This window comes from Arachis hypogaea, chromosome 9 (assembly GCF_003086295.3).
Source record: "Arachis hypogaea cultivar Tifrunner chromosome 9, arahy.Tifrunner.gnm2.J5K5, whole genome shotgun sequence".
In the NCBI taxonomy this organism is placed as follows: Eukaryota; Viridiplantae; Streptophyta; class Magnoliopsida; order Fabales; family Fabaceae; genus Arachis; species Arachis hypogaea.
Genome location: NC_092044.1, coordinates 107,013,632 through 107,026,326, shown reverse-complemented (window position 1 = coordinate 107,026,326; position 12,695 = coordinate 107,013,632). Strand labels below are relative to the sequence as shown.

General features: G+C 33.5%; 1 protein-coding gene across 4 annotated transcripts; it reads right to left on the bottom strand.

Moving 5' to 3' along the window:
* Positions 1 to 7,215: 7,215 nt before the first annotated feature.
* On the bottom strand, positions 7,216 to 11,353 carry LOC112711542 (uncharacterized). 4 transcript variants are annotated; one of them, XM_025764223.3, is made up of 3 exons: positions 11,045 to 11,348; positions 9,805 to 9,908; positions 7,216 to 9,511 (listed from the first exon to the last, which is right to left on the bottom strand). In XM_025764223.3, the coding sequence occupies exon 3, from the start codon at positions 9,502 to 9,504 to the stop codon at positions 7,717 to 7,719; it is 1,788 nt and encodes a 595-aa protein (XP_025620008.1). In that variant the 5' UTR covers positions 9,505 to 9,511; positions 9,805 to 9,908; positions 11,045 to 11,348; the 3' UTR covers positions 7,216 to 7,716. The 4 variants fall into 4 exon arrangements, with proteins under 4 accessions (XP_025620008.1, XP_025620005.1, XP_025620006.1 ...); XM_025764220.3 differs by lacking the exon at positions 9,805 to 9,908 and having other exon boundaries at positions 11,045 to 11,353; XM_025764221.3 differs by lacking the exon at positions 9,805 to 9,908 and having other exon boundaries at positions 7,216 to 9,564; positions 11,045 to 11,350.
* Between the last annotated feature and the right edge of the window lie 1,342 nt (positions 11,354 to 12,695).

Here is a 12,695-nt window from a genome sequence, read left to right as displayed (position 1 = left end):
TTCAATTACATATCTAATTATTTTTGTATTTAAGCCTAACTAAATAGGTTTAATATAAAAAAAATACACTCTCATTAATAAAAGCGTGTTACATGCGCTGAAAACTTCAAACGTTACCAGTTTAATTTGCGTTAGAATATAAAAAAATGTTCATTCTTCCAACTCGAAACTGCAACAAAGGAATTTCAAATTTCTCTCCAAATTTCTCAAAAATCGTTCAAATTTTCTGTGAAAACTACTGCAATCGAGTAGAGCGTTTGAATTCATCAACAAAAAGCACACAAAAACAAGAACAAAGATTCCGCAAGGTACTAAGAAAACTATTGTTATTATGTTCAGTTAATTTCACGCAAATATCGCGTTTCTTCTAATTCGATTTAAGGTTTAGCGGATCGAGTTTGTTCATTTAGTAGATCGAGTTTCTCTAATTTTATTTTTTTTTGTTTTTCTCCGTAAACAAGGCATCGAACGAAACTGTGTTGTTAGTTTATTAGTTCTGATAAATAATTTGGTTCATTTCTTAGTTTAATTGAGTTCATTTGCATGCAGAAATGAATTGAAATGTATTTTTCTTACTGATTGAATGTTTATGATGTTTTGTTCAAATCTGAACCAATTTCAGTTCATTTGTGAATTGAATTAAGTTCACTTGATACTACTGTTAAGTATTAACCAAATTTGTTATTTTTTAAGAAATTTAAGTTCATTTCTTAGTTTAATTTACGTTCATTTGGTTTGGTTTTGCTTGAATTTGCTGAACTTGTTCATGTGGGGTTGTTTGGTTAGTTTTTTGTTCAAATCTGAATCAAATTCGATTCATTTGTGAATTGAGTGAAGTTTAATTGTTTCTGTTGTTAAATTAATAAATTGAATGTGTTTTTCTTGCTGATTGAATGTTTATGACATTTTGTTCAAATGTGAACCAAATTCGGTTCATTTGTGAATTGAGTTAGGTTCACTTGATACTACTATTAAGTATTGAAAAATTTTGTTATTCCTTAAGAAATTTAAGTTTATTTCTTAGTTTAATTTATGTTCATTTGGTTTGATTTTGCTTGAATTTGCTGAACTTGTTTATGTGGGGTTGTTTGGTTAGTTTTTGTTCAAATCTGAACCAAATTTGGTTCATTTGTGAATGAGTAATGTTCACTTGATGCTACTGTTAAGTATTGACCCAATTTGTTATTCCTTAAAAATTTAGGTTCATTTCTTAGTTTAATTTACGTTTATTTAGTTTGGTTTCGCTTGAATTTGCTGAACTTGTTCATACGAGGTTGTTTCGTTAGTTTTTGTTCAAATCTGAACCAAATTCGATTCATTTGTGAATTGAGTGAGGTTCACCTATTAAGTATTGACCAATTTTTTTTATTCCTTACAGTAAAAATGAAAAAGATGACTATCTCAAAAAAGGAAAGTCAGATTATAACGTAAGCATATACACATTAAATTAACTCTATTTTTTAAATATATCATAACATAATGTTTCAAATTCTTGCAAAAAAAAAAAAAACTCACGATTTGAGATGCTCAACAAGATCAATAGCTAGGGTGTTAACTAAATTGAGTATAGAAAAGAAAGCTGTTGTTGAAGAAATGAGATTCAGTGCACTGAAACATACCCCAGAATTGAATATCTCGCATAAGTTCTTGAGGAAATTGATTCTTTGCTTTGATCTCTATCATGGATGCTTTAACACTCGCTATGGCAAAATCTACAATAACCCCTGCCAAGATAAGAGATGCGCTGAGCATAAATTTCGGCGGTATTATACTTTTCATCTTTTATATTTGTATTTTTCCTTTTTGTTATTTTTATATTAATTTATTTATATTAAAATATTTCGTTTCATTCATTCGGTATTGACAAAAATTTTTATGCCTTAAGTAATTTCGGTTCATTCTTTAGTTTATTTGAGGTTCATTTAGAAAATGAATTGAGTCTTTTTGACTAATTTGTTTATATTAAAATATTGTAGGTGATCATTTTCCTAAAAAAGTTGAATACAGCAAATTAAATGAGCAATAGAAGGAGATTGTTGACAGCTTCAAAGGTACTACTTTGGCATCTTTGACAAAATCCGTGATTGATATGAGTGTTGAAGGAGAGGAAAACTTGCTGAAATTCAAGACGACTTTCGTCGTCTTCGTCCAGAAATGCTTCTTGTTTCCGACAATAGTAAGCACAGTCTTCCCGGTTCATAAGCTACCTGTCCTTCGTGTGGAGACAGTCCGACAATGGATTTATTTGTTGAAAATATCTTGGTTGTATTGTGAGATCACATTAATTTTAATGAATCTAGATTCACATTGAATAGGTTAAATATATTTATCAAACTTTAAGGTGGGCAAAAACACAAATGAACCGAAAAATGAACCCTCATTATATGACTATTCAATTTCAGAAAAGTCTAAATTGTTTGCCATAACACAATTACAAAAACTAATTTGAAAAATTAAAAAGTGTCTCTCCATTAAAACATAAAATAAATAAAAAATTAACTCTCATTATATGACTAGAACTCAAATAAACCAAAATTTAGTCATACATGAATCGAAATGTATTCTAATAAACACATAATCCAAAAAGTGACTATTCAATAAAACATAACATAAATTAGAAATTGACCCTCATATATGACTAGAACTTAAATGAACCAAAAGTTATACCGGTTTTCACAAAAAAAAAATAACAACTTAATTCAAATTAAGTCTCAGTTACCTAAAAGCTACTTATTGCCTCCAACACCATACTTCATGAGAAAATCATTCTAATTTCTGTCAAATGCATCTTTTGTAAACAAATTCCAAACAACATGACTCATTTCTTGTTTGATTTCTTCGTGTCGCTTGTAGCCATTTAATTTGCTTGGATCTTCTTCATGATATGTCAAATGCACTACGGGTAAATTATTGTTGGCATACAGGTCTCAATAGCCCTTTGCATCGATGCACATTGATCGGTAAGAATCTCTTTTGGTGTCTTTTCTCCCATGCAATAAAGCTAACATTCGAATAATCATTTGAATGACTGAATATCCTCATTTTTATCAAAACACATCCGAGAAGTGTCAACTGACCGTGGTGATTCCACCCACAAAATAACCAAAAAGCATATTGTACCTGCAAAATGGACACTGACGAACGGATTCTTGCATGGTCTAGAATTTTACAAATAAGCTCTCGTTGAAAGTATAGCTTTTAAACCAACAAAAATCCTTTCGTATAAAAAAAACTTGTTTGTCATTAAAGCAAACCCAATAAAATTTATAACCGAAGTATTTAAACCTCGGGTCGTCTCTCAAGGAATTGTAGGGATGTGTATTTATTATTGGTTATGGAAACAGGTATATTTTTTGGTTTTTGAAATAAGAAACAGGAAAATAAACTGGCAATAAAGTAAACTAATTATCATAAAAACCATTGCAAGGTATAAGAACTGAAAATCTCATCCTAGTTATCCTTATCAAGTGTGATGAGAATTGTTTATTGCTTCCACTTAGTTAACCTTTACTAAATAAAAGAAAGTCAAGTGGACTAATCAATTTGATTCCTCAAGTCCTAGTCAACTCCTATGGAAAGACTAGTTTTAGAGGGATCCAAATCAATCAGCAAATTCTAATTTTCAATCAACAGTTGAGTTTGATAACTCAAGTGTCACCAATTACTCAACCAAAGCAAAGGGAGAAAAAATCTAAATTATTTATATCATAAATAGAAGAAAGTAATCATCAATCTAAAATACCTCAAATTGCATTAAATAAAAAAATCAAATCTAACATGGAGTTCATAAATCAAATTGGGAAAATAAACGAACTAAAGTCATAGAATAGATAAAAGTAGAAGAGAAATTAAAGTAAAGGAACATTGAACCTGGAATGAAGAAGAAGTAAACCTAACCTTTAAGAGGAATCCTAATCCTAAATCCTAAGAGAGAGGATAGAGCTCTCTCTCTCTAGAAACTACATCTAAAACCTAAAAATTATGAATATGAAAGTTCTCTTCATGAATGAATGGATTTCCCCACTTTATAGCCTCTAATCTATGTTTTCTGGGTCGAAAACTGGGTCAGAAATAGGGGTGCACAGACCCGGCCCGGCCCGAAGGCCTGGCCCGGTCCCAAACACTTTAGGAACTAATTTGGAGTGATTTCATCGGGTTTAGGGTCGGGTACGGGTCTCAAAAATAGACCCGGTCATTATTTCGGGTCGGGTCCGGGCCATAGCTCGGGTAGCCCGGTCATCATACACAATTAATATTTTGTGTTATTAGTGATGGATCATGACTATTCTTACGTGGAATTTAAGTATTGTAAACCTTAATATTTTGTGTTATTAGTCATTATAAGACTATAAGTTAATGTTTTATGTTTAGAATGCATAAGATTTTAGACTAATACATAAGATTGTGTTATTTGTATTGATTTAAATATTTGGTATTATTAGACAATATTAGTATTGATTGTGGTTATGCTTTAATATTGATTGTGGTTATGCTTTAATTTTGAAGAATGGTTGGTTCTTGTTATATTTTTCTAAGTGAATTTTACCATGTTAACTAATGGTTGGAGCCTTGGAAATTTGGATATTTTTACATGCTAGTTTACAAGAAGGTATTAACGTAATGTAATGTTAACGGCCCGGTTTTCACCCGGTATAATTGTGACCCGAAAGTGTATTGGTTTCATCGGGTCTAGGGCCGGGTTCGGGTCTAATAAATAGACCCGGTGTATATTTCGGGCCGGGTTTGGGTCACATCAAACCCGGCTTCACCCGACCCATGTGCACCCCTAGTCAGAAACAGTCCAGAATTCGCCGTGATCCGTACAGGTCGCTGAATTTTCTGCAGAACGATGCGTCGCGTGATTCACGCGTGCGCATTGTTTTTCTGTACGTCCATTATGACAAATTATATATCATTCCGAAGCTCCGGATGTTAGCTTTCCAACGCAACTAAAACCGCCTCATTTGGACCTCTGTAACTCAAGTTATGACCGTTTGAGTGCGAAGAGGTCAGGCTGGACAGCTTAGCAGTTCCTTCAATTTCTTGTATTCCTTCCACTTTTGTATGCTTCCTTTCCATCCTCTAAGTCATTCCTACCCTATAAACTCTGAAATAACTTAACACGTATATCAAGGCATCGAATGGTAATAAGAGAGGATTAAACATAGCAAATTTAAGGCGCAAAGAAGCATGTTTTTAATCATAGCACAAATTTAGGAAGGAATTTTAAAATCATGCAAATCATATGAATAAGTGTGCAAGGACTTGATAAAAACCACTCAATTGAGCACAAGATAAACCATAAAATAGTGGTTTATCAGACACCAACAGTTATGAACCAAAATTTGTTAGCAGTATGAACTGAATACTAAATCACGGTGAACCGAAAATCTATTTGTGTTGTAAGTGGTATCAAATGAAACAATATCTCCAAAATACTCGTATGCAGCCCTACTTCTTGTATCAGCCCAAAATGCATTTTTGATAGAGTGATCAACTTCAAGATTAAGCTCAAAAACAAAATTTTGATTCTTCTCTTTCATTCTTAATAAGTACTTGCCAAATTTTTTGGCATCATCTTGTTCGGAAACATTCCGTACTTTTTTTGTAATGTAATTCCTCACATCTTTTTCAATAAAACTTAGTTCATGATGACTGTCCGCTGCTGCTACAATTGACTGATATGTTTTACTCAGTTTTATTCCGGCTTTCTCGTTGTTTTTAATGGTACAATGCACAAACATGCCTAGCTCCCTGTGTTGTTTAAGCATCTCTGCTCGATTTAGACAATAAGGGTGTGAATGATTTAGAACAACTTTAGAAATTATACAAATACCAATGTCCTTCAATATATGTACATAAACCCTGGCTGGACAGTTTATTCCAGCTGAGGGGTTTGTCTTCAGAGTTGGAGATATCTTGGATTTTCACTTCCCCGCTCTACTACATGTAATTAGTTGATTCTTAATTTCATCTCCCTTCCGAGTGATGTTTCTTATTTTTGTAGAAAAACCAGCAAGTTTGGAATAATCTTTGCAGAACTTTCCAGCTTTTTCAAGTGTCTTGAAAGTCATCCCAACCTTTGGGACAAATTGTTCTTCAACAACACACCTGAACTATAAAATGAACCAAAATATTACCATAACAAGACCATTGTGTAATAACAAATGAACTGAAACATGTGCATTCTGTAAATTCAGAAACTCCTGCATTCTATCCAAATTCGATTAAATTGCATTCCATTCCATTCCATTAAATTCAAAATTGTTGAAGAATGAACAGAAATTCTATCATAATGAATCGAAAATTGTCCATTATATAGATTCAAATTCAGAAACATATGCGTTTTAGAATGAACCGAAAATATTTCAAAACGAAACCATTATATAATACCAAATGAACTGAAAAAATTTTGTTCATCAACAACAATGGATTTAGCAATTGCATTCCATTCTATTTAATTTAAAATTAAATAATCCAAACTTTGTCAGCTTGATTTGATTAAGAAAAATACTCCAAATCGTTCTCATTCAACTGATTTCAACTTGAATTATTCATTGTTTTGACACGCTATTCAAATCTAACAGATTAAAATCTAAAAACAACGAAAACAAAGAAGACAACGAGCTTTTATGTTGAAGAAGAACGAAAAGAAAAAAAATTTACGTCAAAGAGAAAGCTTTACGTTAAAGAAGTTTACGTTAAAAGCAGATTATGAAAACGTGAAAGGTAGCGCGGCGCGTGAAAAAAAATTGGTTGGACTTGGTTAATAAATTACATAGATGCGGAACATTATTGTTTTGGTATATATTAGCGTCTAAAAGTATATATCAAAACAACATCGTATCTACTTTTATTAGGCACCTAAAGAAAATGACATCTCTTCACCAATGTGCAGTGTGCCATTAGAGTGAGTGCTTCACCTCACTTCCTTTGCTAAGTCATCACCGGAAAAAAGTCAAAAAAGAAAAAACCACTAGCGTCCGAAAATCAAAATCAATCTCAAAGACAATAAGGTACAATTTTAATTTGAGAGACCAAATCAATACATGATGTCATTCTCATGAACAACTTTGACACCGTCCAAATAACTATGTCCATTTAATACGTTCGTTTTATTGTTTGGCGTCAATTAATACGTTCATATAACATCAATGAAATATAAAATAAAATACTAGCAATAATATAACTATCAGTTGACTACCCAAATCAGTCTTAGGTCAGTAATGACATTTATTATCATTAATAACATACAATGATATCCAAATCTCCATGCATAACCATTTATATCATTAGAAATGATTACTGTGATAAAAACTATACATCATAGAACTTATCTTCTGGTCATAAATATACACTCTCAACTGCAGGCACTACTTTTCAATGATGAGACCAGTGATCCAAAGTTATATCAGCTAGGAGCTCATCGAATAAAAGTAAAGAACATTCCTCAACAATACTTGCATTCTGATCTTAAGGTTGTGTTTAGGAGTTTTGATTTTGGAGAGAACACAGAGAAAGAAAGACTTATAGTGCTCCTCTCGTTTTGTTCCCTTCCCCTCTGAAATGAAAACTCTCAAACACAGGTATTATGATAGTGGATGTGAGCATCTCTTTCACAATACACCAAAGTTGAGAAGCTTGGTTGGTGCCTCTGGAAATCTCATTCGGAGTTGACGGGTCTGAACTTGACGTCTGTTGGAAATTACTGGCAAGCTAACTGAAAATTGGTTGTCCGTTCAGTTGAGCATATTTATTTCCTACCCTACTACTGCCACAGTCTGCCAAAGCTTTCGCATTGAGATCCCTAACGTATCTCGAGACATAATTCAGACCGACAAGAAGCTCGGTGATTATTGCTTCTGTTTGTTCTTGATTTGCAAAGTAAAGCGTTTGCACCAGCAGCACATTCGTCCGCGAAACGAAGCTATGCTGCTCGTAACTTCTCTCAGATTGCCATCTCAGCATGTTGTGAGCCAATGGTGCCAGCCATTCTAATATACTTGTTATTGCTTCGGTCCAATCATCTGCTAGACTTGCGTCGTAAACAGCTGACTTCATACCCTTGCTATAAGGCTTTAGCTTGGTCCTGAGAGAATCCCTGATGCGTCTCGGTAACATGTTGTACAGATCATCTCTTGCATCGAGACCAATCATGTATGGAGAAGCTGCTAGCTTTTCAATCACGACAATAATGTTTGCATACTGCAGTGCCAAAGAAGCAGCACCAAGGGATTCAGATGGTGGCTTTAGCCTGCACAGAGAACTGAAGAGAGATTGATTTGAATTAGCATCTTTGCCATTCGGTGTTCTTAAAGAATCATCATTTAGGTTCAAGAGGCAGTCAGTGACAGAGGAACTATCAGCAGCCATACATCCTTTGAAAGGCCCTACTTGAGTCAGTCGACTGTGTTTCGAGTGAGTTTCCTTCCCATTTATAGTGGTTGACTGACCTTGTATCTTCCAAATCCTGCTGCTATTATTTGTTCCACCATCCGCAACAGGTTTTTTTGAACTTTTTCCGAGAGGGCCTGAGAAAAGCTTGGAACGTCTAGACTTCGCTTGAGTTAGGCTTGAATTTAAGGACGAGTCACCGAGAGGTCTGGAACTAAAAACACTAGTTACTTTTGTTCTAACACTTGGACTTGATCTAAGAGTAAAAGCGCCAAGGGGTCCAGAAGCAAATCTAGCAACATTATTCTCAGATGGGTGGATCGATGGTTGCAATAGTTCAGAGACTGATTGACTGTCATGACTGTGACCAGAATTCCGGTTAATTGAGTTTCTGGTTCTGCGAGCATCTATGACCTCTTGAACTCCAAATACCAGGTTGATTCTGCTGAATATTGTGAACAAGGATCTTGCCAAAAGCTCCACAGTGTAATCAAATGTCCTGTTCCAAAGTGAATCATCTTTTAAGTTCTTCACCTCTACCCTCTTCCATGCAACCTTCTTCTGATAGTCAACTACATTTGCCCCATCAGACTCGCCATATGCCTTCATTCTCTTAAGAGTTTGCTCAAGATCATTAAGCATTTCCATCTCTTGATACAAACTTGCATTAGTTGATATGAACTTTTCCATCCTCTTGACCTTTTTCTCCATTTTCTTGCTAGTGAATTCCCATTTAAGTGGATCAACACCGAGAGTGATAAATTCATCGAAGGCATTTTCAAATCGTTGCAAACTCGGTTCACTGCATTTCTTCCCAAGCCTAGCAACAGATTCAGCCACATGTGACATAGTCTCAAGCATCTCTAAGCTGATTAAACGTACGATGAAGTTCTCATCTTCTGAAACAAGTCTTTTTATACCAACCGAATGTGTGATCTCCTCTCTCAACCTAGCAACCTGTTTATCACTCAAGGTCTGCCACAAATTAACAATCTTGGACATCAAGCTTGCAACTTCAAATGCTAATACTCCAATCACTGACTTCTCAGAACTAGTACCATCCTTCCGTTGAGTCTTCCAAAGACTTCTAAACCATGATTCAGCAACCATTGCTTACCTAAGAATGGTAAAAAAATTCTCTTTAAGACAAGTCCGTGTCATACCGCTGTACTACTCAGCAAATAAAACACAAAATACAATCGTTAAAATGGGCAATAAATATTCAGATACCAGCTGAATTTCAATCTGCTTCAAATAATGTATGCGGCTTGGTGAAAAATCTAATCTTAGCAGTACAAAGGATGCTATTATAGATTGCACTCCTTTCTATAACTTATGAAATGACATGTGTTTATAATGTCATCAATTGTCATTCAAAAATAATCACGAAAAATATGAACTTGATCTTACTTTTACTAGCTTAATTTTGCTATTTTGTCTGATGCCAAGGAAATAAGGAACTGGCGAGATTGCAATTGGTAGATGATATTCCCTCCATTCACTTAAATAGGTCACTTTTGACAAAAACACACATTAAAAGATTACTAGATTCGAAGATATAAAGTGTTTGGACTAACTAGGGAATTAAAATAGGGATATAATTGGGTAAAGCAAATAAAAACATCCTTAATTTAATCAATGACAAATAATATTCTACAAAAAAAATCCGTGTCCTTGTCTAAGATTTGTGTCACAACGTAGAGGAGGTACAAAAAACATGTATTTCATGTGCACTTGTGAGCCAATGCCCATCGAAAATTTGTGTCTCATCAAACAAACGGTGCCACCATGTCCATGTCCCTGGTACACATAGACACTAAACAAATGCTACCTAAGTTTTTCTATTTCCTGCGGATGACAAGGACTATTGTGATGCCTTCCAAGCATTTTGGTTTGGAAATCAAATGTACAGTTTGCCTAAGCATATAATTTAAAAAAGAATTATTAATTCCTTGCATGAACTATTCACCAAGATGCGCAAATATTCCAGTACCAAAAAACACATATGATAAATACATCAACTGCCAATTAGTCCTTTGGTCCTAACTATTCTTTCAGATAAACAGAAACACTTAAGTTAGCATCAAACAAGGAACTATGAACTTGCTTTTATGGCAAAGGTTAATGAAGAATATATACTTAGGCAAGGGAAAAAAAAAAAAAGGAGTGAGATGACACAAATCAAATATCTGAAGATTCTAACGTTTCTTCTTTTCCTTCCTTTTCTATGTTTACTCGGTGAATAAAAGCTAAAACCACAATAATCAACCAAGAACCAAAATTTGAAAGGAATATACTTTCACACCCATAATTATACACATGAAAAGCAGAAAAACCCAGATTCCAAAAACAATTATTAAATCTCCATGAAAAATAAATAAAAATCACAACTTTATTTTTTTAATTTCTTCTTTAAACATTCTCTTTGATACTACTGAAGCATCCACTTTATACCAATCAATCACTTCACCAAACATATTGGGGACAAAACACACAAATCTCAACCCACTAAAAATGATTACCTAACATATATAAATAACAAAAAAAAAAAAGTTAAGAAAATAGGGCAAGACAGTGTAGAATCAAAGCTGAAAAAAACAGCATGAACCACAATGGAAGCTTAAAAGGAAGAATGGCCACAAAAACTCACCGATCAGAAGAACAAGGACCTTCCTTGGAATCCCACCAGAGCTGAGAGCTTAACCAGTGGAAAGTTGGGAACTGTGAGTAGAGAGAGAGAAGAAGAAGAAGGAAAAAAGGAAGTGGGTGGAAGAAGCTCCGTGGTGAAAGGAAAAGAAGCAGAAATTGCAGAGAAAGTGAAAATGAGAGAGAGAGAGTGAAGGGAAAATTTTTCCCTCGTGTGTATGTTTTTTTTTTTATTGGGTTTTCTTTTCTTTTATTTATTTATTTTTTGGTATATTGCCCCACCCACACGGTCTCAGATTTCTGAGATTATGATGATTTTGGTTTCGATTTGGGTTTGTTATTTATTAATGCTAGTAAAATGACCAAAAAGATCTAGTCAACTTTTAGTTTTAATATAGTTTGTTTTTTTATATTTTACATTGAATTATATGTAACAAAAAATAAGTATTATTTTATATAATTTTAATATACTAATAGTATAAAATCTTTTATACTACCATTTAATTACATATATATTTTAGGTGAACATTTATTATTCAAACTTATATACTAGCACCCAAAATATTGCACAATCTAGAAACTTTATCAAATGATTCAAATCTTATACAATTAAGCATCATACTATCATATTTTATCTTATTAGCATTATCACCGGGATGCAATTTAAGTATAAAAACCAACCAATTAATTACTAGCAGGAGTGTGCAGAGGGTGGATCCCCTCAAGCGAAAAAAAAAATAGATGGTATTTAATAGAAGATCTCATCGTTTATTGTATTTTCATTCTCATTTATTTTTTGTCTCACTTGTAAAATTAAAGGTAGGAGATTATACTTTATTCTCTCCAATGACAAAAGAAAAAAAAGAGAGGATCCATTTCCAGAGTGTGCATAGGTCGGATGAAACTGGATTTGATGTAATCCAGATCCGACTCGAAATATATAATAGGTTTATTTATGAGATCCGAACTGACCCTATACTCGATGAAATCTATACATTTTCGGGCCATGATTATATCGGATAAAAACCGAGCCGTCAATATTACATTACCTTGATATCTTCTTATAAGCTATCATGTGAAAATATCCAAATTTCTAAGACTCTAACCATTATTTGACATGGTAAAATTCACTTAGAAAAATATAACAAGAACCAACTCTTCTCTAAAATTAAAGCATAACTATAATCAATACTAATATTATCTAATAATACCAAATATTTAAATCAATACGAATAACTTTATATTATGCATTAATTAGTCTAAAATCTTGTGCATTTTAAATATAAAACATTAACTTATAGTCTTATAATAACTAATAACACAAAATATTAAGGTTTACAATGCTTTTAAATTAATAAATTCCACATAAGAATAGCTATCATTCATCACTAATAACACAAAATATTAATTGTGTATGATGATCGGGCCACCGGGCCGATTTCGCATGACCCGAACTATGGCACGGACCCGACCCGAAATAATAACCGGGTCTATTTTTGAGACTCTTACCTGATCTTAGACCCGGTAAAATCACACTAAATTAGCCTCTAAAATATTCGGGGCCGGACCAAATTTTTGAATTGGGCCGAATCTTCTAGTCGGATCAGACCATATACACCCCTAATTACTAGTTATAACTTATAAGTCAAAGTAAA

Bases quoted from the DNA above. Each gene is read 5' to 3' on its own strand.
- LOC112711542 (XM_025764220.3), bottom strand. From the start codon at position 9,504: ATGGTTGCTGAATCATGGTTTAGAAGTCTTTGGAAGACTCAACGGAAG.